General features: G+C 35.5%; 3 protein-coding genes across 4 annotated transcripts; 2 read left to right on the forward strand and 1 right to left on the reverse strand.

Annotated features, from left to right (window-relative positions):
- The first annotated feature begins 3187 nt into the window (after positions 1-3187).
- On the forward strand, positions 3188-8162 carry LOC132033925 (transcription factor VIP1-like). Its single transcript, XM_059424091.1, has 4 exons — positions 3188-3808; positions 4781-4913; positions 7621-7705; positions 7782-8162. Exons 1-4 carry the CDS (start codon positions 3240-3242, stop codon positions 7964-7966), a joined length of 972 nt encoding a protein of 323 aa, XP_059280074.1. The 5' UTR covers positions 3188-3239; the 3' UTR covers positions 7967-8162.
- A 3204-nt stretch (positions 8163-11366) lies between these two features.
- On the forward strand, positions 11367-15084 carry LOC132033927 (abscisic acid 8'-hydroxylase 3-like). Its single transcript, XM_059424095.1, has 9 exons — positions 11367-11686; positions 12261-12579; positions 12828-12980; positions 13057-13308; positions 13395-13481; positions 13803-13881; positions 13973-14079; positions 14163-14281; positions 14367-15084. The coding sequence occupies exons 1-9, from the start codon at positions 11472-11474 to the stop codon at positions 14455-14457; spliced, it is 1422 nt and encodes a 473-aa protein (XP_059280078.1). The 5' UTR covers positions 11367-11471; the 3' UTR covers positions 14458-15084.
- A 23-nt stretch (positions 15085-15107) lies between these two features.
- LOC132033926 (serine decarboxylase) lies at positions 15108-21921 on the reverse strand. Of its 2 annotated transcripts, none has more exons than XM_059424094.1 (6): positions 21777-21921; positions 21012-21335; positions 17193-17424; positions 16880-17073; positions 16656-16792; positions 15108-15929 (listed from the first exon to the last, which is right to left on the reverse strand). In XM_059424094.1, exons 2-6 carry the CDS (start codon positions 21310-21312, stop codon positions 15354-15356), a joined length of 1440 nt encoding a protein of 479 aa, XP_059280077.1. In that variant the 5' UTR covers positions 21313-21335; positions 21777-21921; the 3' UTR covers positions 15108-15353. The 2 variants fall into 2 exon arrangements, with proteins under 2 accessions (XP_059280077.1, XP_059280076.1); XM_059424093.1 differs by having other exon boundaries at positions 21012-21316; positions 21777-21918.
- Between the last annotated feature and the right edge of the window lie 1102 nt (positions 21922-23023).

A 23023-nucleotide genomic window follows, 5' to 3' on the forward strand; every position in this document is an offset into this window, starting at 1 on the left:
TAAAAATATCATCCGAACTAATTTTGGGTCATTTAAGCCCCTGCCATTATGGAAGTTAACAAATATACCCTTCATTTGATGGAAATCCCCAAATTGATTCAAATAACTAGATTTCATAAAAAATAACCCATTCTCCTATTTTACCCGCTCCCACTCACCTCCTAAAATAACCCATTCTTCCTTCTCTCTCATATTTTTTTTTTTTTTTTTTTTTTACGCTCGCCTTTCAAGCCCGTCGATGGAGACTTACTTTCTCTTTATCCGTTGACTGATTCAAAAGTTAGTGTCATGTTTTAGGAGCTACAATTATTATGTTTCAGTTAAGTCATCTTAGGAGTCCTAATTATGTTATTATTAGTTAGGTAATGGGGTCAACTCTTTTAGCTATTACTTCAAGTCACAGGTTAGTGATAAGTTAGTACTCTATTTATCTGCTTAGTTGGTTGCTCTGCAATACTAACTAGCCCTTAAAAGTATATACTGGTTGTTTCCAAAATGACTGTTAATTGTTTCCGTCTTTCTTTGCTTTCCTTTCTAAGGGAAGAGCTTGAACAAAATTTCTATTCAAATAATGAATAACAGGTTTATAAATTATATATATTAGACAAAGATAAAATTTAAAATGTTTTCTAGTTTCAAAAAACCACTTCTTAATCTTCCTTTTGGTTATAATTAATGGAATCGACGGCCTTTAAAGGGCAATCGTGCAAATGTGTTTTGTTCTTTCATCGTAAACAGGATTGGCTACAATCTGCATAGCAGCTTTACTGTCACTATGAACATCAATAGGCAAGGAAATCTCTGATCCTACTTCTTTGAGTAAACCATGAAGCCAAATCAATTCGGCAGACGATGGTTGCTGAGACTTATATTCTCCGCTTTTAACTAAACTTGAAACAAGAGATCGTTTCTTTGATTTCCAAGAAACTAAAGTATCACCAAAATTGACTAGGAATCCAATTACAGATTTTCTTGTTAGAGGGCATGCAGCCCAATCAGAGTCACACCATGCAGTGATAGTATTCTTCTGGTTGCTTGAGAGTAAAATACCTTGTTCAGACTGCTGTTTGATATACCTTACTATTCTGATAGCAGCATCCATATGGGACTTTTTTGGACTTTAGTGAAACTGACTTAGAGTTTGAACTCCAAATGAGATATTAGTTCTAGTCATTGTTAGATAAAGAAGTTTACCTATTAGCCTCTGGTAAGAAGTCTGATCTGCAGGTGGATCTGTATTATTCTTAACATCCTTGACATTGTCATCATATTGTACTGAGGTTAATTTGATGTTTGGATCATTGGAGTAAAAGCAGGCTTAGCAGCAGACACACCAGTTTCAAAAATCAATTCTAAAGTGTACTTTCTTTGGTGCATTATCATTCCTCTGTCAGATCTTGCAAACTCTATACCAGGGAAATGCTTGATATCCCCTAGATCTTTCATCTTGAAAGCCTATTGAAGTGAATCCTTGACTTCATTACTAAGCTCTAAACTTTCACCAGTGATTAGCATATCATCAACATACACAAGCATTATAACTAGACCTCTGGTTGTTTTTCTTGTAAATAATGAATGATCAAACTGACTTTGATTGAAATTGAATTAAATCAGTGCTTCTGTAAGTTTGTGATTCCACTCTTTAGGAGCTTATTTTAATCCATATAAGGATTTAACTAGTCTGCATACTGATGAGTCCTCCTGACTTTTAAATCCTTGAGGAAGTTGCATGTAAATCTCATCATGTAGATCACCTTGTAAGAAAACATTATACATATCCATTTGGTGTATATGCCATTTTTTTAGATACAGCTAAGGCTAGAATGGTTCTAACAGTGACTGTGACAATTTTCTTGCGAGAGAAAAGGTTTCTTGATTGTCTATTCCCTCTTTTGACAATATCCCTTAGCAACTAATCTTGCTTTAAATCTTTCCACTTCACCTGAGGCCTTATACTTGATCTTATAAACCCATCTACAACCTATAGGATTCTTTCCTTTTGGTAGGCTCGGAGTGTTGGCCAGTCAAGAACTCTCATGTTCAGAAGATGAAGGTTGCGAAGAGTACGATCGATGCACGGCATACTAGGAGAGATAGGATTAGAAATGAGAATATTCGGGACAAGGTGAGAGTGGCCTCGATGGAAGATAAGATGCCGGAATCGAGGATGAGATGGTTAGTTTGCCATTTTCAGTTCTAGTTTAACTACTTGACAATAAGCTAATATGTTGACTTGTTAAGAGTTGTTATTTTGTCTATATACAGTAAGACCTCTCTAAAACAACACCCGCATATAACAGCTCCTCTCAATAACAACCAAAATTTTTCGGAACTGATTTTTTATGTTATATTTTACTTCTCTATGACAACATTTCACCGATAATAACAACAACCAACTTTATAACAATACGCTCTTTGTAAATTACCCTTGATATAACAACCATCTTCTTTTTTTAGTAATATAATAATTAACCATCTTTATAAAAATAGAATATCTATGATTATCAGTAATATATATATATATATCCATCATTAAAAAAAATTCCTTTGTCATACAAAGTGTGATTAACCTTAGAATTTGACAATTAAAAATAAAAATTAGATTTTATGCATCTTTTTTGCTATAACAGTGAAGTTTTATTTAAATGTCAATGCTGTTATAGGTGTATAACAGTCATTCTCTATAACAGTTGAAAAATTTCGGACCCAACGATGTTGTTATAGAGAGATTTGACTGTAGTTGAATCAGTTCTTGTATGTATGTGTTTTACATTTGGATTTTCAATAGAATTACTATGCATTATTAAGAAAAATAACGTGTTAGACATTTAAATTATATTTACGAAATGTAGCTAGAGTTTCAAAAAATTACGAAACATAGCTATATTTTAGGTATTGTAACAAATACACAATACACACGTGTAATCAGTGCGATACAGGTGATGCGCGTAATCTCAGCTAGCGCCAAATAGTAAGTGTCCAATCAGTACGCACTTATAGCTACATTTCGTAAATACACAAACTTTAGCTGTACTTCGTAATTACGCTCTAAATTTTTAGAAATTTTTCTTCTATAAAAGTAGTAAAACCCTTGCTATTATAACCGTTCCAAACAACTCCAATAAAATACCCCCCCATGTGAGTTTGCTATTTTCAGCCAACTGCCCTGTCTTTCCTCCTCCTTTTCCATTTCTATTCTACTCAACAACTCAAACCTGAGAACTGATTTGAAGTTTGTAATGGACCCAAAGTTCAGCGGAAAGCCGATACCCGTTAAATTTGTAGCGGGTCGAACCGAGTTAGAGCAGATGCCGGATACTCCGACCCGAATAGCACGTCACCGTCGAGCCCAATCAGAGACATTCTTCCGTTTCCCAGACTTCACTGAAGATGATGATATCCTCTTAGACGACGTCGTTGCTGACTTCAACTTAGATATCTCCTCCGATACCCACATGCACCAACAACAACCGGCTAATTCAGCTGACACGTCATCAACTGGACCCGGTTTAGTTAACCCTAGACCGGGTCTGAATCACTTTAGGAGTCTATCAGTTGACGCTGACTTTTTTGATGGGTTGGAGTTTGGTGGTGGTGACGTGGCGGCGGTTGAGGAGAAGAAGGTGATTGGTTCGGGTACGGGTTCCGGGTCGGGCTCTCGGAGGCATAGGCATAGTAATTCGATGGATGGGTCGTTTAGTACGGCGTCGTTTGAAGGGGGTGAGTGTAGCAGTTCGGTTGCTAAGAAAGCTATGGCGCCTGATAGACTTGCTGAGTTGGCTTTGATTGATCCAAAGAGAGCTAAAAGGTGAAAACTTTTGCTTTAAAAAAAAAAAAAAAAAATCTTTTTTCAGTTTTGTGTACAGTTGTCTCAATTTTAATGTGAATTTTTTTGGGGTTAAGCTTCTATTTGTTTGGTTAAGATTTTTGTTACACTTTGCTCTAATGATCAGGAGGAAATGTTTCTTCAAAAATTTTAGGGGTTGAGGTTTTTTTTGTTAAGAGTGTTACTTTGGGGTTATACTTAGCTCTAGTGATTAAAGTTTGGAATTATACTTAGCTCTAGTGATTAAAGTTTGGAGTTAATACTTGGCTCTCTCTTCAAATTATTTGGCTTTTTGAAAAATTCTCGAGAAAATGAAGCGAAATAGTTGGTTGCTACATTTCTTGGGTTTGAAGTGATTTGCTTTTTCTTTGGAATGCCAAAATTGTCTATTTTTTCAGTTGTCAAGTGTGAATTTGATGAAATCATATGAGTTACATATTCGCACACTCAAATGGATGGAAGAGAAGAAAAGGATATGATTTGAGAAAGAAGTATGTTGGTGATCATTTTACAACAGTTCTCTCTTATGCAAAATGAAATAAGTGTCCGCTAAATTATATGTGAATGGTCAGGATATTTAACACCGGCAAATTGGTCTTTAACAGAAACAACTGAACTTTTTATTTTGGGAAAAAAGAAGTTTGTACCTTGTATGCTGGTTTAGGATGAAAGAGTACGAGGAAGTTCGGTAACTATAGGTTACTGATGGTCTCTCATTGACAACGTAGTAATCTGAAATTCATCATCAAAAAACATAGTAATCTGAAATTTTTAGCACAAACGGTTATCATGTGTCACTGTTACATAGCATGGCTTCCCAGCATTATTATCTTGTCATTTGTGTGTTTTCAGTTCTGCTTAAAATGCCAAGTCCCTTTTGTAGATCAGAGTTCTAGCATTAAACTTAGGTTTAAGCTTTTGTAGAAACTTATCTTTGTTTCTGCATTATTACAGGATTCTTGCAAACAGACAATCTGCTGCACGTTCGAAGGAGCGGAAAATACGTTATACTAGCGAACTGGAGAGAAAGGTGCAGACTCTGCAGACTGAAGCTACTACTCTATCGGCACAAATCACGGTTCTGCAGGTACAAAATAGAGAGAATTTATACAGTAGTCTTCTTTATTGTTATTATTTTTTGATACCCAAAATGACTATATGCAATACTCTTCATGGTTATCAAATTTTGTTATATAAAGTAACCTTAAAGAGTCAATAGCTTCTCATGTTTACATACAATAAACAAAGAGTATATGCAATACTTATCATGGTCATGAGATTCTGTTGTCTGAAGTAACCTTAGAAGTTCAACAGCTTCCAACAGCTTCTTGTGTTCAGATATGTGATTGCATGTATGTGGGTCAGAGTTGCAACATCTTCAATTCAAAATGGCTCTCCGCTTTGTATGATTTTTTTGACTTAACTTGAATTAAATTTCTCAATTCATTCATTGCCTTGATATCGAATGAGGATGTTGTGGTTTTAATTTCTTATAGGATTTTATTTGGGTTCAAAGAATGAGTTACATGGGTGTCTTACTCTGGTCAATGTGTGTCATAAGAATTTGGTAGAACGATTTTCTAATAGATATCATTATAAAGAATTCGTCTGTATTTTTTGTACCTTTTACCTAATTGTGAGGATTGAGGTTGAGAAACAAGCTCTCGTCCATCTTGTTATTAAAGATCCAGAGGTTATTGATTGCCAAAATTGATGACTGAAAGTAAGAAGCTCTATATGCTAGTTTCAGTAGGGTCTGTGGATTAGGATCATTTCTCCAGTTGAGCAGAAGTAACAGAGGGATAGAAAATGTCTTTGCCTACAAGTAACATCATTGGATATGTATAAGCTCATATCTTCAGGTTATTTTCTGAGGGCTTTTGAGAGAAGATCCAAGCATACTTTGTAATCTGATCCCGACTTGGGATTAAAGCAGTTGTTAAAAGTGGTTAATTTGGGCTGGGATCTTAGTTGGCTGTATGGGTAGTTGATCCAATGCTATCTGGATGGTTATGTTGGAATCAGCAAACATTTAGCTTTCGGAAATCGAAACTAAGCTGACCTTTGTCACCGAAGAAGCTTGAAACACCCCCCGTTTTTTTTTTTTTTTGGGGGGGGTTGTCTTTCAGCTGAATAAGCGCTGTGGTTACCTATGCGAAAAATTAGATTAAAAAAATTGAATAAGTGCTATATTTATGGTCTTATCTTTTATTCAAGCTATGGCCTTATGGGGACGAGAAAGTAGTTTTTGTGAAGGGTGAGCACTGCGATTAAGAAATTGAAGAATTGATGAGTAGAGCAGACTAGGAGGAAGAGAGGAGCGCAGATGCTGGCAATGGATGAGGGAGTTAGTTGTGCACGAGGAGGAGAGGGTATTGGCATCATGAAGGTGAAGGGGGTTTGCCTTCAGGAAGAGGATCAGGGTTGTAGATATAGCGTAGAGTGAAGTTAGGTAAAGGGGAGGAGTGCTGATGTTTGTGAGGAGTGCATCTGTGTTGATTTTGAAATGGTTTTCACCATGTGGTTAGATGAAGAAAATACATTTAAATACCAATGCACTGGTCAATCAACTGAACATTCACGTTACTAATGAGACGAAGAATCAAGAATAAGGCAACAGTTGGCAGACCAATTTGGTGTAGAACTTCAAACTTAGGAAATATTTGTGCGATCAATAACAAAGTAACTCTGAAAGAAATGTTGGCGGATAATCAAAATATTCAGTGCAGCCTGGATGGTTATTACCAAATCAGTGAAGCGACCTTTGGCTTTCAATAACTGGGGTAGGTTATTTCCTGCTTGCAGTAAAATAATCTTTTTGTCATCAAAGAAGCTTGGGTTTAGGGCTGTTATTGGGGTAACTATATACCCCATCTACCACTAAACTATTATCACTACGCTGAACTTCCCATTATTTATTTCTTTTGGATTCTTTTGACTGAAAGGGTATTATGTTCATATTCCTGTCCTCTTTTACTAGTGATGTGGAAAGCTTAGCAAGATGGAGGGGGGGAGGAAAATACATGAAATTAGGCTTTTCTATTCAGTTACACTTCTTTGGTGCTAATCATGGAAAGCATAATTTTTCTTAGGATACAGGAAAATTTTCAGTCAAACCTTTTCTTTTTCACCCACTAGCTAGTCAGGCCATTAGACTTTTTCTAAGCTGTTGCACTTCTCTATGGTGCTAAATAATGAACTATATTAATGGAGGAATAGTCATCATCAATTAAGAGGTTCTTATTGTTATCTTGTTTTCTAGCATCATTGGAAATATCCGTGTATGGTACCCAGCTAGCTGTTAGCAATAAGTTGTTTGTGGAATCTACGTTAATTCCATTTCTCTGGTTGGAAATTCATCTTTATGCTACTCCGTCACTCTTTTTTTGTTTGAGTATGGATCTGGCTGCCACGACATAATGCGTATGTAGTTGTGTGGCACAGTCTGCAGTTTGTTGTACTGAAGGTTTACTGTTCTAGTTTTTCCATGATTGCTCCTTGCTGTTTTGATTTTCCTTTTTTAAAATTACTTTGGCTGACGGTTGAACTTTTTGCCCTTATTTTCTCATTTTGATGGTAACATACACTAGGATGATCCAGTTATCCATGAGTTGTATATGCTGTGTGCGCAAAATTGCAGTTTCTAGTTATCTGTAGACATGTATCGACTGTATTTATGTGTTGCTGAATGGAATATTACCATTGCAAATTATGCTATTGCTAACACACTATTGTCAAAAAGCATAATAACTTATCCTTACTCATTTTCATGCCATTTGTGTATGATGGTGCAGAGAGACAATAGTGGATTGACTACTGAGAACAAAGAACTCAAACTACGGTTGCAAGCTTTGGAACAAGAAGCCCATCTTAGAGACGGTATGCCTGTATAATAACTTGATAAGTATAGTTTTCACTGCTATTAATTGTATTAACATGTGTGAATAATTTCCAGCTCTGAATGAAGCTCTGAGAGAAGAACTGCAGCGACTAAAGATAGCAGCTGCAAATGGAAGCAGGGGCACATATCCACATTTCCCTCCCCAGCCGCAGTCATTTGTCCAATGTGCTACCACAAGTAGCCAAAATATTGGTGGGCAGACCCAACCTAGCTTCATGAACTTCAATAACAGGGGTTGAAAATGTCAAAAAGGCAACACATCACTAATGAGTAATTAGCATAGAGCCTTGTTGTATATATTGATATGTAATGAATAGTGTTACAGACTCGGTGCATTCTGATCATATCACTTTGTACCATTATCAATACTAGTTACGTGAATGCTATGGCATATATACTTGTTTTATAAACAGCAGTTAGATATCGTTCAGCATCTTTTACGCGGTGAGTATAATTGAGTATTATATTTGTGAGTCCTCCGGTTGTGGGAATTTTTACGCGGTGAGTATAATTGAGTATTATATTTGTGAGTCCTCCGGTTGTGGGAATCAGAGAGTTTGAAAATAATACCTTGCTGGTGATAAGATTCTTCTAATAGGAAATTGCTCTTGAAGGAAATAAACTTGCACTTTTTTCTCATTACTTATTTCCACAATTGGAACTATTTGTGTGGATCCATAACCTTATAGCCTCATACTAGTTGAGAGATTGGATTCTTAATGATTTCTATTGAGCATGATCAGAATTTAGAGTGGACTTCAGATTTGGAATGCAATAACCCAAATCCAAAGTTTGGATGGCTTACTAGTAAATAAGATAAAGACTTTAGATCTATTTATCATGGTTTATTTTGTTAATGGGATCCTACTAAGGGAAACCTCTTTTTATTTTCCTTCCTGTAAAGTCCTGTTTGTGTGATAAGAATATGTCAATAAACAATGATCCAAAAGGAAGCCTGTTGGGCTGATGTATACGCCAATTTCAACTCAACCATCCCATAACAGAACGATCATGCCAAATTAAGCTTAACAAAGAAAATAAGTGGGGCTACTATCTTTTGCTTCATCAAATATCACAATCTAATTCAGTGAATCTAGTTTAGGGATATGAAGCGTCACTTATTTAATACAACCTGCAAAACTCAACTCCACTTCTCAAATAGTTCCTAGTATCGTTTGCTATTTTTGATTTTGGAAGGATGTCAAGTTTATAGGATATCTACATTACAAAGTCATACACTAACATCTAAAACCAGCTGTCCGAAACTCTTCCTAAACCCTTAAGTTTGATGCAAAAAAACCGTATAACAAGAAGCAAGAAGAAAACTCATATATGAAACAAGAAGTTAAATTACATCAACTAATCAAGAAACCGGAGTTTCTAGTAATTTAAAAGTTTAATCTAACCACCACGGATTGTGGTGGAATGAGTAGGACCCTCTACTCTTAATTAGAGGTATCGTGTTCAAGTATAGGGAATACAAAAATTCTGGTAGGGAGCGCTTCCCCTTTAATGGACCTTAGCAACACTAACTCAGATTAGTCAAGACCCAAAATAGTTATCGAACACCGAGTGAAAAACAAACAAAAAGTTGAATGTACAATGTAACGCTGACATGGATATCAACGCCAAAATCCATCGTTGCATTGCTTCAAAGATTAATTAATCACTTACACATGTGAAGTAGCTTAATTGGACAAGAATGTTGACGCCAACTAAGTTAAACAGGGCATAATTCCAACACAAAACAACAATGAGTGGCCTTCCTTGGATATTAGTCTAACAGAAAATTGTAAAATCTACGTATCAGCCAAGTTAAGAATTGGAGTAATTAATAAATCCAAACATCCATACGTCAAGCAGCTGTGATAGACAAGAATGTTGAGTGTTTTTAAAAAAAAAAAAAATATTAAGCCAGATTCATCTCAGGTTAGTACACCTGATGATGCTGGGGGGTTTGGCATAGACCCCTACCATGTAGATTAGAATCCAATATGTAAATACATGAAGAAGGGGGACATGACACCTTACCTCCTCAGGACCCTATGTTAGGATTTGGTTCCTGTACAAAAGTTAAGCTTGCAAAAGACATATCTTGTATCATACTTAAAGTTATGTTAGTTAGGTCCTATGATTTATACAAGAGACTAAAATTACTTTATATACCAATAGACACTGGGGGTTACAATCCCTTATCAGAAGTTTAGAATTCTGGATCATGTTAAATTTGGCTTAGTTCCAATAGGAAAGTGAAATTGTCTTCTTCACATGTAGAATTGCAGAATATGTTTAAAATCTAAGGGTGTTTTTGGTATGAATGAAAAATATTTTCCAGAAAATGTTTTCCGATTTTCTCATATTTGGTGGGTCAATACTTTCTAAAAATATTCTTTCTAGTAAAATAGGTTCCTTAAAAATGACTTTCCCAATAAAAGTAGGGAAAACGCGTTCCATAAATAACATTTCACACTTATTGTCTCCTAGTCACCCTTCACCACACCCCAGCCCCATCGCCCAGTATTTTCCTACATTATATTATATATTAATGTTTTTGGGACAATATTTTCTGCTTACTTACCAAACACAAGAAATAAGAAGGAAAACCACTTCGTTTCCAAGAAAACACTTTCCTTATACCAAACACACCCCAAGAATCAACTAGTTATTGTGCCTTAAAACTTCTTCATTTATCACTTTCGGATAAAATCCGAATCAAAATCAAGGCGGTATTATATTATCCTAGATCGTGAGAAATGTTGTGTTAGCTAGTTTGAGCATCCGGTCCAAATTAATGGATTATAAGTAATGAGTTTAAGTTATATGCAGTAATAGTGTAAATTACATTTACACGATTAGGTTACTTATTAGACCATTGCAAGTAAGTTTTTACGATAAACATTAATTGGTAACTTGATAAAATGGTAAATAATCTGTAATACAAAACACGTTTACACTATCAATGTCTATAACTTAAATATCGAATAAAATGGTTTTGATTTATTGTTAAGCATGTTATCTTTCATAATTAAATCCATTCAGGATCCCTACTTTCTTCAAACTGTAAATGAAGATGAAGACAACTTATTGTTTTCTCCTTCGCCTTACCGGCTTACCGTTTTCTGTTAGTGGAATAATTTGACTATGTCATTTTCTTGGCATTAAAAGAAGTCTACAAGAAATGGTTACTTTCACAAACTTTATTTTGCAGTAGTGATAAAGTTCACTGTAAATGTTAAAAAAAAAAAAAAAAAACAGATCACTGTAAATCCATTTGGATCCTTGTCTTAGAAACCATCTTATACCAATAGAAACTTACCCCTTCCGTCCCATTTTATGTAGGAGTTTGACTGAATACAAAATTTAAGAATGAAAGGAAGACTTTTGAAATTTGTAATCTAAAATACGCCATAGATATTTTTCTGGTTAAAACTGATTTCAGTAAGAGTAAAAAAGGGTGTTTAAAGCTGCTATTGTTATGGAATACTAAATATGTAAATGTGTTATTCTTTTTGGAATTGACCAAAGGAAAGAGTATCACATAAATTGAGACGGAGGGAGTAATATATTCAATGGGGTCAATTTGCCCCATCCCACTCATCTTGTACAAATTAATCAACAAAGAACATAAAAATCGACAAGGAATTATTTTTAATACTAAAGTTGTTCACAGAACATTCTTGAGATCATCAAACAATACACATATAAATGTTTTCAAATTTTGCGTACTGAACATAGTAAAAAAAAATGGAGCTAATCATGTTTATTGTGATGGTAGTAGTGTTGGTTTTAGTGGTTTTAGTAGTTTTAGCAGTCTTAATAAGAACAAGGACTTCTCCAAAAGAAATGGAAGCAATTCCAGGTACCTTGGGATGGCCTATTATTGGAGAGAGTCTCTCTTTCATATCGGAATTCTCGAGCCCTGCTGGTATATACAGCTTCATCAACAAGAGACAGAAAATGTAAGTAGTAATGCAACAAGTATTGATTTAATGTCACAGCAATTTCATCATATTTGGCATCATGTAAGAATATATGATTATTTTCGTTTTGTCTTCCTATAGCACGTCGAAAATTGCTCGAGCATTGCCATTTTTCCCAGGGGATCCTAAATATGTGCTATGTTTTAGAAACAAATCAATCACTTGCTGGAAACTATGCATAGATCAGTTTAATAATCTTGCTTATAAAGGTTAAAAGTTGTTCAGGAAGATAATTCTTGTTGTACAGTCAAACCTCTCTATAACAACATCGTTTGTTCCGATATTTTTTCGACTGCTATAGTGAAGTGCAGCTATAGAGAACATATAATATAACATAACATGAAAGATCGGTTCCACATAAAACATGGTTGTTATAGAGGATGATGACTGTTATGGAGAGGTCTGACTGTATATGCTTTAGAGATTGATCTAGCATTGTCAATCCCTTCAGAAAACTCTTCACACCCCATCTTATCATCACTCCGCGAAGAAAATTCTTAAAACAATCGATGCTATTTAAACACTCACCTCAATTTTATGATTGTGTTATTAGGTATGGGAAGGTGTTTAAGAGTTATGTATTAGGAAGGTACACGGTATTCATGACCGGAAGAGAAGCAAGCAAAATCTTGTTGACAGGAAAAGATGGGATAGTAAGCTTAAACCTGTTCTACACAGGACAGCAAGTGCTTGGACCTACTAGCTTGCTCCAACAGACAGGAGAGGCGCACAAACGACTCCGAAGACTAATTGCTGAACCACTTTCCCTTGATGGACTAAAGAAGTATTTTCAGTTTATCAATAGCTTAGCTATTGAAACATTGGATCAATGGTCCGGAAGAAAAGTCTTGGTCCTTGAAGAAGCTTCCACAGTTGAGTCTTTTGATAAACTTCTATTATAGAGTTTGGTTTTGATTTAGAGGCATTCTTGAACCTGCTAACAGAAAAGCACCATTTTTACGACGTTAACGGTTTATTTTCAGCTTCAACACTTCTATCCAAACACGTAACTGCTTATTTATAAATTCACCTCCAGCACTAAAAAGGTGCTTTTCAACATTTGATGCTTAAAAGCCACTTAAATTCAGTTAATCCAAATGGGCTCTATGTTTTTTTGCAGTTCACACTCAAGGTGATAGGCAACATGATAATGAGCTTAGAGCCAACTGGTGAGGAACAAGAGAAATTTCGTACCAATTTCAAGATTATTTCTGGCTCTTTTGCTTCTTTACCCTTTAAGGTCCCGGGAACTGCCTTTTATCGTGGGATTCAGGTAACAAATCTTCAAAAGTCTATGCAAAATCGGATCAATGGGAAGCCTAAAAGAGATGAATATTTGTAAACTACAGGCTCGTGATCGAATGTATGCTATGTTGGATTCGATAATTGACCAACGGAGGAGTGGGAAAAGCTTAAAACAAGATTTCTTGCAATCCCTGGTGAAGAAGCATGGCATAGATGACGATGACAAACTCACTGATAAACAACTGAAGGATAACATATTGACACTGCTAGTTGCAGGCCACGATACTACAACTGCTGGTTTGACATGGCTCCTCAAATTTCTTCAAGAAAATCCTGCTGTATTGGAAAGACTAAGGGTAATTCGAATTGAACCTAACGGGAAAAAGGAGCAACCTTTAACTGCTTCCATTAGATTATAACTTTGGGATCTTGTATTTTGCAGGCGGAACATAGAGAAATCCGAGCTAGACAGCAAAGCACATTAGATCTCACCTGGTCCGACATCAACAATATGCCTTACACCGCCAAAGTGAGCATCATACTAGTCATAATAGTCTGTTTGTCCAAGCTGTTTTCCAGAAGATAAAAAAAGTAGTTTTCCTCATAAGCACTTTTGGATCATTGGCCAAGCATAAAGTACTGCTCTAATATTTGGTAAAAAGTGTTTTTCAAATTAGTTAACCTAACACAAACTATTACTCTCTAAAAGTACTTTTTTGAAAATCACCTATGCACTTTTCGAAATAAGCAGATTTTGGAAGCTTGGCCAAACAGGACCCAAATCCAGCTTCTATTCATCCTTGAAATTCAAAGATCAACTTTTTTTTGTTGTTGATATTTCAATGTTCAGGTAATTAGTGAAACACTTCGAATGGCCACAATCCTGCCGTGGTTTTCAAGAAAAGCAGCACAAGATTTTGAGATTGAGGGTAACTGTCAGATTTCTCAGTATCTGGATTTTGTTACATTTCTTTTGTAACAAGATAATGATCTAAAATGATTCTTTAAAACCATGTTCAGGGTGCAAAATCAAGAAGGGATGGTCTCTTAACTTGGATGTAGTGTCTATCCATCGCGACCCCAAGATTTTTCCTAATCCTGAGAAGTTTGACCCCTCTAGATTTGATGTAAGTTTTCCAACACAAAAAGTCGACTCCTTTTATTTAACCCCTGAGATTTATAGGAAAGAAACTTTTTGAATTCTCTACAGGAACCTCTAAAACCTTTCAGCTTCCTTGGATTTGGAAGCGGACCACGCATGTGTCCTGGAATCAACCTGGCCAAACTGGAAATTTCTGTTTTTCTTCACCATCTTGTCTGCAGATACAAGTAAGGAAAATAAACAAAAAACAGTCCCTTTGAAATTTTCTGTAAGGAACTGCTTACTAATTTGAAAATTTTGTCTTCTTTGCAGATGGACACCATTAGACACAGATGATTCTGTCCAGCCAACACTTGTCAGGATGTTGAAGAACAAGTATCCAGTCATGGTTGAGACACTTTAGATAATGTCGTTTACATTGTATTAGAAGAAGAAGAAACACAATAGCATTTTCAGATTTGTAGGAGAATGTAATAGCACAAATAAGGAAAAGGTGCTAACTCCTGGTTCCAGTTGACTCACTAAGTAACCAAGGAGTTGGAATTGTTCCTAAATATCCATTGTTAAACTGAAATATAAAGTATGGAATTAAATATTGGCGGTCTAACAAAGTGAGATATTTTAAAGTTCATAGCAAGTACTTGCTGAAACGTATATTTTCATCTAGCCCCAAAAAAGGGAAGAGGAAGCACATACCAAAAAAAAAAAATCCATCAGCCCCACTTGGCTCCACCAAAGAAGGTAAGGAAACGTATATTTTCTCAGCATGGTTAAAAACTTTTAAATCCAATACTGTAATTTCTTGGTAGGACTTGACTGACCCAAAATATTGCAGTCATAACCCGAACAAGTTTCTGGAAAACTTGTCGACATCGAAATGCCCCTTATCTTTCTTCTATGTTTCAAAATTACCTTTTCAAAAGAAAAAAATCTCAATATTTGCTATGGCTGAGAAAGTAACTTGTGGCAAGAAACCAAGTAGATGTTAGTAATGTTTGTCCCCTTGTCATATCCAAGACAGCATACAGAGAAAGTGGAGAGGAATACAAAAAATTCACAAAGCTGCCACGTAATTTTGGCAATTCTTCCTTATGGTAACACATTTATGCAAAAGCAAAAGGGCCACAATCATATGCTTCTACGAGATTCCAAGTCACAATTCAAACATCACTTCTACAATGAATCTAATGTTTCATACAGAAACAATGAGAAACTAATAGCTTCTCTAATACAAACATCACTTCTATGATGCCTCTAATGTTTCCTACAGAAACAGTGGGAAACCCATAGCTTCTCTATCTAAGAAATAGCTCTGTGCTGTGGGCAGCAACAGTTTTGACTCCCAATATCCGAAGTGAGACAAGGAGGCTTGACGTTGTCTTCCTTGTACCAGATTGATCGTGCTTTAACTAATTCGTCCAAGAAGTGATCCAGCTTATCAACTGTCACACTAGGCATCACGACAACATGTGCCATATTTCTTTCACAAGCAAGTTGCCACTTGCGGACAAACTCCTCATCTTTAGGTCGCTCAAAAACAACTGTGCTGCTCAGCTCATTGAGCATAGCACTGATTCCAGCTCCTATAAGGCGGTCTTTCAAATAATGAGCATTCCTTAGGCACTTCTGGACTTCTTTCTGGAATCCCTTGTACCCTTTTCTGTTCAGGGTGTACCAAAGGAAAAGTGGAGCATGCCCATTCCGACTCCCCATGATAGTGGCATCCCTTGATGCAAGGTACTCCACATTCCTAGAAAGGGCATTAATGTGTTCTAGCCTTGTTAGTTGAACACCGCATGGCATTGGACATCCCACAAACTTGTGACCGGAGACGCTCACACTACCGATTGGCTTTTTGAAAGTAACCTTTGGTGCCTGTACAAATTTGAAATATTACTTAAGAGGAAAACCTTGAAACAATTAACAACATCTTCAACAATCTTTTTGTAGTTCTTTCTTTTTTTTTTTGTTTTTGAAAAGCTAATATCTAAATTCATTGCTCCATAAATAGTAGTAATAGTAGGAGCAACGAAAGATAATAGATAAATTTATGTTTCATAAAAGCTGTGGCAGTGGATGGTCTCTGCTTACAGAATGTCCTTTTTTTTTTTTTTTTTTTTTTTTTTTACCATGAAGAAGTACACACATGATGACATTCATTTACTTATCAAAAAGAATAAGGAATACTGTAGATCTGCATAAAGAATCTCTTTTCTTCCTTTGAATCTCTAATTTGCTTTTTGCTGTGAAGAAGTATCTACATAAGGAACACATGGAAAAAAAGATAGTTCATCTTTTAAGTCCTTCTAATCAACCAAAACAAATGGATTCTGCTTTTTTCTTCATCTTTTCTCCCTTTACTTCCAAAAGCAATGGTTACAGAGAACAGAAAACAACTTTACATTATAACCTTCTGCAACATTGGTAGTGGCATCAAATACTTGACAAGGCTGCAAACTAATTTCAGATTTCAATTTCGTATGAACTCCTGCTTCACTAACAATAGCCAAGTATTTTTACATGCGCTTCAGATTGGCTAGTTTAAGAAATGCAAGGAGAAGTTTAACAATAAAAACAGTTTGGAGAAAGAAATCAACTTACGCGCTTAACAAATGGCATCATAAGCCCAAAGAGGGCCCCATCACAGTGGATATAGAACCGATCATGTGAAAACCCGCAGTCTTCCAGGGTTTTTATAACAAGATCAAGATCATCAACAGCTCCTTTCACAGTAGTTCCTGTCAACCAAAAAAGATGGCAGCTTAGTCAACTAAGAGGTTGTTGCATTTTGGAATATCTCAGACAGTGAAAGGGTCAGACAGTACCAATGTTGACATTAATGATTGCAGGTTTGTCCTTGTTGGCTAGCAGCTTAACTTTGAAGTCTGCACAATCTATTTCACCAGTTAGTAGAGTGCCAACCTTTTCACATTCCATTCTATACATTCGTGCTGCTTTAAAAACAGAATAATGAGACTCCCTCGAAGCATACAAAATTCCTTCAGGAAATACTTCTCTCCTGCATTATTAAGATCGTGTTTCCCATAGGATTAGGAAAATAGAGCAAAAAGGAGGGTAACCATTTCTTCATCAGCAAACCTAAAGATTCCGAAGGGAAAAAGTTAAAATTATACTAACCCAACAAGGATTCCATGAAGATTTCCCTCGGTTCCACAGTTTGTGATGTATCCCCAGTATTGATCCTTCTCAATATCCCATAGGCGCGCAAACCAGTCCAAAACACCAACTTCAAACTGCCTTGAGTGCACACCGTAGTTACTCTCAATGAATGGATCCCCCAAGTTATTGATGGAGAAATGCTGCAATTGTGTGAGTGCACCATAATCGAAGTCCAAATTGTATGGATATCCTGTGACAATCAGCAATCAGAAATAATAAGGCAGATATCTCTTTATACTTGGAATGCAACGAAAGAAGTAAAGGATATTGTAAACTACACTTGTCCATCCATGATCCACCCACTGGAACATACTATTGGCTAATTTCAACAATACATCTATATTCATTGCACAAAACATTTGTATTAACATCACTAAGATAGCTCAAAGGCACTCACTACCTAAGGTTCTAATAGAGACGAGGATTTTATAACGCTAGTCAACACAAAATCAAACTTTAATCATCAGCAAATAAGACAACGCGTATAGCTGTCTAAAAGAAAGACAAAAGTCAAAACAAATTATGTTGCCCCACCAAAAGGAGCAGGGAAAACTATATCAAACTTAGGTGAAGATTATGAGAAACAATTCATAGTATTAAATAACCACCCAATGATTTCATCCTCTCAGGTTACATCAATAACCTCAGATCTGACACCAACCCCCCCCCCCCCCCCACCACTCAAAAAACCACAAAACACACACACTTTTTGGTAGAAATAACAAGATTACCAATTTCAAAGGAAAAAATCAATATTTTATACAACTGTTACTTTTAAGCCTGAAGAGTAATTAAGTTATCAAAATCTGAAACCAACAAAAAGCCCCAAAAAGGAAAAATAGTAGTAAAATCTAAGCCTAATACATAAGCTGCCCCCTAACTTGCCCGATTATTTCATTTAGACACCTAAACTACGGCAAGTACCTAATGAAAAACTAGACTACTCGAGAAATCTACTCATCAGACAAGAGGCATTGAGACGGTCAAAAAATGAGATATGTGTAGTTCGATCATACTTGGGAATAAAACAATACAATAAAGACAGATGGATTTAGTAGATTCCAAAAAAATAAAAGAAAACAATTTGAGCAAACCAAAATAAAAAAAGAAAATTGTCTTCTTCTTCTCTTTCCAAAAGCCAACAACGAGACCAGACCCACAAACATATCTACACTCAAAGGTAAAACACTCATCCTTCTTCTTCCTCCCCTCTTCTTTTTGATTTTTTACTCCACTTCTACTTGGAGAAGGATCGGCAACGAGTTAAAGACGCCTCGACCATACGAAATCAGTAACTTCTAGATTAACATTAGCTTAACTTTTTAGGGCAACTTTTTATATTTCTAGAGATAGCAAGATGAGTTGGTGGGCAATTCTAGTTCCTTCCATCAGATAGAGACATTTTATGTCCAAATCTCACCCATGTTATAAAGTAAGAGAGATTGCTTTCCTATGTTCTAGTTCACTTTCAACAGTTTCTCTAACCCTGTGCCACCAGCAGAAAATGGCAGAACCTATTCTTTTCTACATTTTGGGTTGCACCATTATAGCTCGCAAAGTATCAAGAGCCATCACACTTTGCCATGCCGTTTGGTACTGGTCATTTTTAGCTTATGGATATTCTTGAACCAAATATGATCACTAATTTTTTTGCTGTTCTTGAATTTAGTTTCTGAATGTTCTTGGAGCTTTGTGTCAGAGTGTTTTAAAAATGGCGACTTTGAGGAGAAAAATGAATTGGGAGAACTAGATACAGAAGTGGGGTGGATTTTATGAATTCTAAAATCAATGTTTGCTCAATTTGACATGTAGACGAGCTCAAGATAGGTGAAACTCAACCATTGTGCCATGTCAACGGTGTGTATAATTGACACAGTTTGAACTAAGGTCATGCATGGGCTGAGTTTAGGCATCCAAATGAAAATTTCAGTAGCAACTTTTGTCAAACAATGAATCTGAGCCAACCTAAGAGAATACTTCCTCCGTCCATCTTGACTTGTCCATGTTTGAGTTGGCACAACCTTTAAGAAGCAACAAATAAAATGATAGTTTTACTATATCACCTCTAATTGTTACAAGTCATTTAATTAATGTTGAGAAATAAATAGTACTTACTAATAATAAGGGTAAAATAGGTATAAGATGGTAAATTATCTCTTAATTTTCCAAACTGAACAAGTAAAAGTGGATACCTACTTTTAATATGTGGACAAGTAAAAGTGGACGGAGGGAGTATACAACAATAACAACAACATACCCAATGCAATCTCACAAGTGGGGTCTGGAAAATGTACACGGACCTTACCCCTAACTTTGTGGGGGTAGAGAGATTGTTTCCGTTAAGCAGGATTTAAAAGAAAATAATTAGATCAAAATAACAAGAGGTGACGGAAGGAGTATATGATTCTATTTATAGAGCAACCAAAGACAAACAGAATCAAGTGTCACAAATCTAAAAAGTATTTTTTTGGGAAAAATTACTTTTTTAGCTACTGAAAAACAGCTTCTACTACTCCCCAAAAGCACTTTTGTCTCCCAAAAGCTTGGCTAAAAACCCAACTTTTTAAAAATAAGCATTTTTGACCTCCCAAAAGCTTGGTCAAACACATCACTTTTTAAAATTAAAAAAGCATTTTTTTACCTCCAAAAAGCTTGGCCAAACAGGCTATAAGAGAAAACCCATGAAGATTTTATGTTCTTCAAATCGCTTCACTGTTATGAACTTTAATAATCCAAGGAAGTTTTTATGTTCTTCAAGTTGGACTACAAAAATTCCAACAGAGTAGAAAACCAGAAGGTTTTAGTCTCCAAAACAGAATACAGATTAATATAAATATATAAACAAAAATTTCTTTAAGATTGTTATTAATTCTGTATTGCAAAAAATACTTTGAACCAGTACTTTATAAGGGTGGTATTTTGACTATTTTACCCTCTTAACATATTTCATCATGTTCTCTCTCCTCAATGCGAGAAGCGAGATTGAGATGGTTTGGGCATGTGAAGAGGAAAGACACAGATGCCCCAGTGCGGAGGTGTGAGAGGTTGGCCATGGATGGTTTCAGACGAGGTAGGGGTAGGCCGAAGAAGTATTGGGGGAGGTAATTAGACACGACATGGCACAATTACGAACTACCGAGGACATGACCTTAGATAGGAGGGTTTGGAGGACCCAAATTAGGGTAGAAGGCTAGTAGATAGTCCCGTTATCCGTTCTTATTAGTAATCGCAGTATCGCAATATAATTTCTTATGCTCCAATTTATGCTATTATCTACTATTTCCTGTGCTTTCATTATCCTGTGGTACCTGTGTTGATTGCATTATTTTATTTTATATTATTGCTTTTCCATGTCGCTTTGAATTTCTTAGCCTTATCTGACTTTTTTTTATGCTTTTATGCTTTTCTTGAGCCAAGAGTCTTTCGGAAACGCACTAGTCCTACCGTGGTAGGAGTAAGGTCTGCGTACACTCTACCCTCCCCAGACCCCACGATGTGGGATTTTACTGGGTTGTTGTTGTTGTTGTTGTTGTTGTTCTCTCTCCTCAATAAATATTTACTCCATTAATGATGAAACTGTATGTGAACTCAGATGTTATTAATACAAGGGTAAAATGGGAAAAAATTACTTAATTTTATCTTGGATAAATAAAACGACAAATATTTTTAGTAAGAACTACAAATATTTTGAAACTGCGGGACTAGCATATGATTCCATTTATAGAGCAACCAAAGACGAAAAAAAAAAAAGACTCAAGTGTGATAAGAAGACAATACCTAAATGATACTTAGTTCGATCAGTGAGAGTCTTTCTGTAGCGAGCAAGAACACTAGCCATATAAGCTTCCTTATCACCAGTAGAATCATCATCAGCATCTGGTTCCGTTACTGAATACGACGACGTATGTATATTCCTCCCTAAAACAATCTCCCTCTTCTTCTCCTCGCCGCCGTCCAGTTTCACCACTGCCGGCACAGGCTCTCCCACCACAACCGTCGGATCAAATCTAACCTCTGCTACATCTTTTCCGTTATTAACGGAGCTGATCGATTCAATTACAGCGCTTGTTCCAACCATAACTCTGTTCGAATCAACAATCACTGCTTCCATTTTAGTTACAATTGAATTTATTCGTAGTCACGGATACAACTTTAATAAACAATTAGCTGGATTTCAAATCTCTCACTGATTATTATTCATATAAAATGCAACAAAAATAGCAACTTGTACACGATTATCAAGGATAAAAATTAGCAACTTCTAAAGTGTGTGGATTTCAATTCTATAACAGATTATTATCTATATAAAATGCAACAAAAAGAGCAATTTTTACAGGATAATCAAGGAAAAAAGCGCAAGGATTAAAAATAAGAAAATTTGCGAGATTTTTAACCAAAACAATATATAGATTCAAGTTCAGTAACTGATTATAGGAAATATAAAAAGATTAGCAAACTTTTACATAAGGCACGAGGGGAAAATGGCATGGTTAATGAATGTATGCGAAAAAATAGGAAATAGTGGATAAATGAATGGTTCACCTGAATTAGGAGGGATTTCTATATATGGAAAAGCGGCAGTGTAGGCTGAGCAATGATCGGAAGAGTAGTTGATGATTTTGTGTTGCGCAAAGAGGAATATTTTTCAAGAAATATGGTTTCTATTTATAGGCGTAATAACTGATTTGTTCTTTCTTTTCTTTTTCGTTATAGTTTTTTTTTTTTTTTTTTTTTTTTCATATTTGCTAATCACTCCCTTGTAGGATTTATTTTATCAGATGTCCTTTTTTTTTTTTTTTTTTTACATATTTGCTAATCACTCCCTTGTAGGATTTCTTTTATCAGATGTCCCCGAAAGGAAGTCCCTCATGGAATCATTAATCATTGTGACTTTATTTGTTCACTCCTCCAATTCTCTAGAAAATGGATTTATTCCCCCCTGAATAATGCCGCTGTCCCATTTATGACTAACTTTTTTCGAGTTCAAAATAAAATGATTTGAATTCATTCTTGTAATTGTGTCCAGTACTCCCTCCGTCCATTTTTACTCACCCTTATTAAAAATATGAATGTTAATTTTTACTTGTTCGTACTGAAAAATCAAGAGATAATTTATCAATTCATATTTATTTTACCCTTATTATTAATTATTGGGTTAGAAACTTCATGAATTGTTAGTGGATACACAAATCCTAAAGTATGTTTGATTGATTTCAATAGTTAGATGATTTAGTAATAATTACGGTGATATAATAAAATTGTCATTTCATTTATAGTTCTTAAAGGTTATGCCAAGTCAATACATAGAATAAAAACAGATGGAAGGAGTATATATACTACTCTAATATATTTAGAAAATATGAAAAGAAGTACTATAAAGATATCAAATTATTCACAACAGTTTCAAATAGTTTCATTATGTTAATTTGGACTTTCAGAAATGGGTGGATTTGCCATTTTAAGAAAATTAATTGCTTAAACATTATCACTGCCCCTTGGGAGTCCGAACGGCCATTTTCTTTTTTATTGTCTAAACAAAACAAAACAAAAAAGTAAATTGAGATAGAATGACCCTAAAAAATTCAGATTAATTGATTTTAGAATAATCTTTTGTAGACATAAGAAAAGAAAAAGTAAGAACCAAAGAAAATTGTTTATTTAATTAGTTTTATATTATTAGTCAAATGAAAAGCACTTCACTCTCTTCCTCTAAATACTTGCTCCGTATATGGCCAAATTTCGCAATAACGGGTTCGATTTTTAGGTATATTTTTACTATTATAATGAAA

The sequence above is a fragment of the Lycium ferocissimum genome, chromosome 10 (genome assembly GCF_029784015.1).
Source record: "Lycium ferocissimum isolate CSIRO_LF1 chromosome 10, AGI_CSIRO_Lferr_CH_V1, whole genome shotgun sequence".
NCBI lineage: Eukaryota > Viridiplantae > Streptophyta > Magnoliopsida > Solanales > Solanaceae > Lycium > Lycium ferocissimum.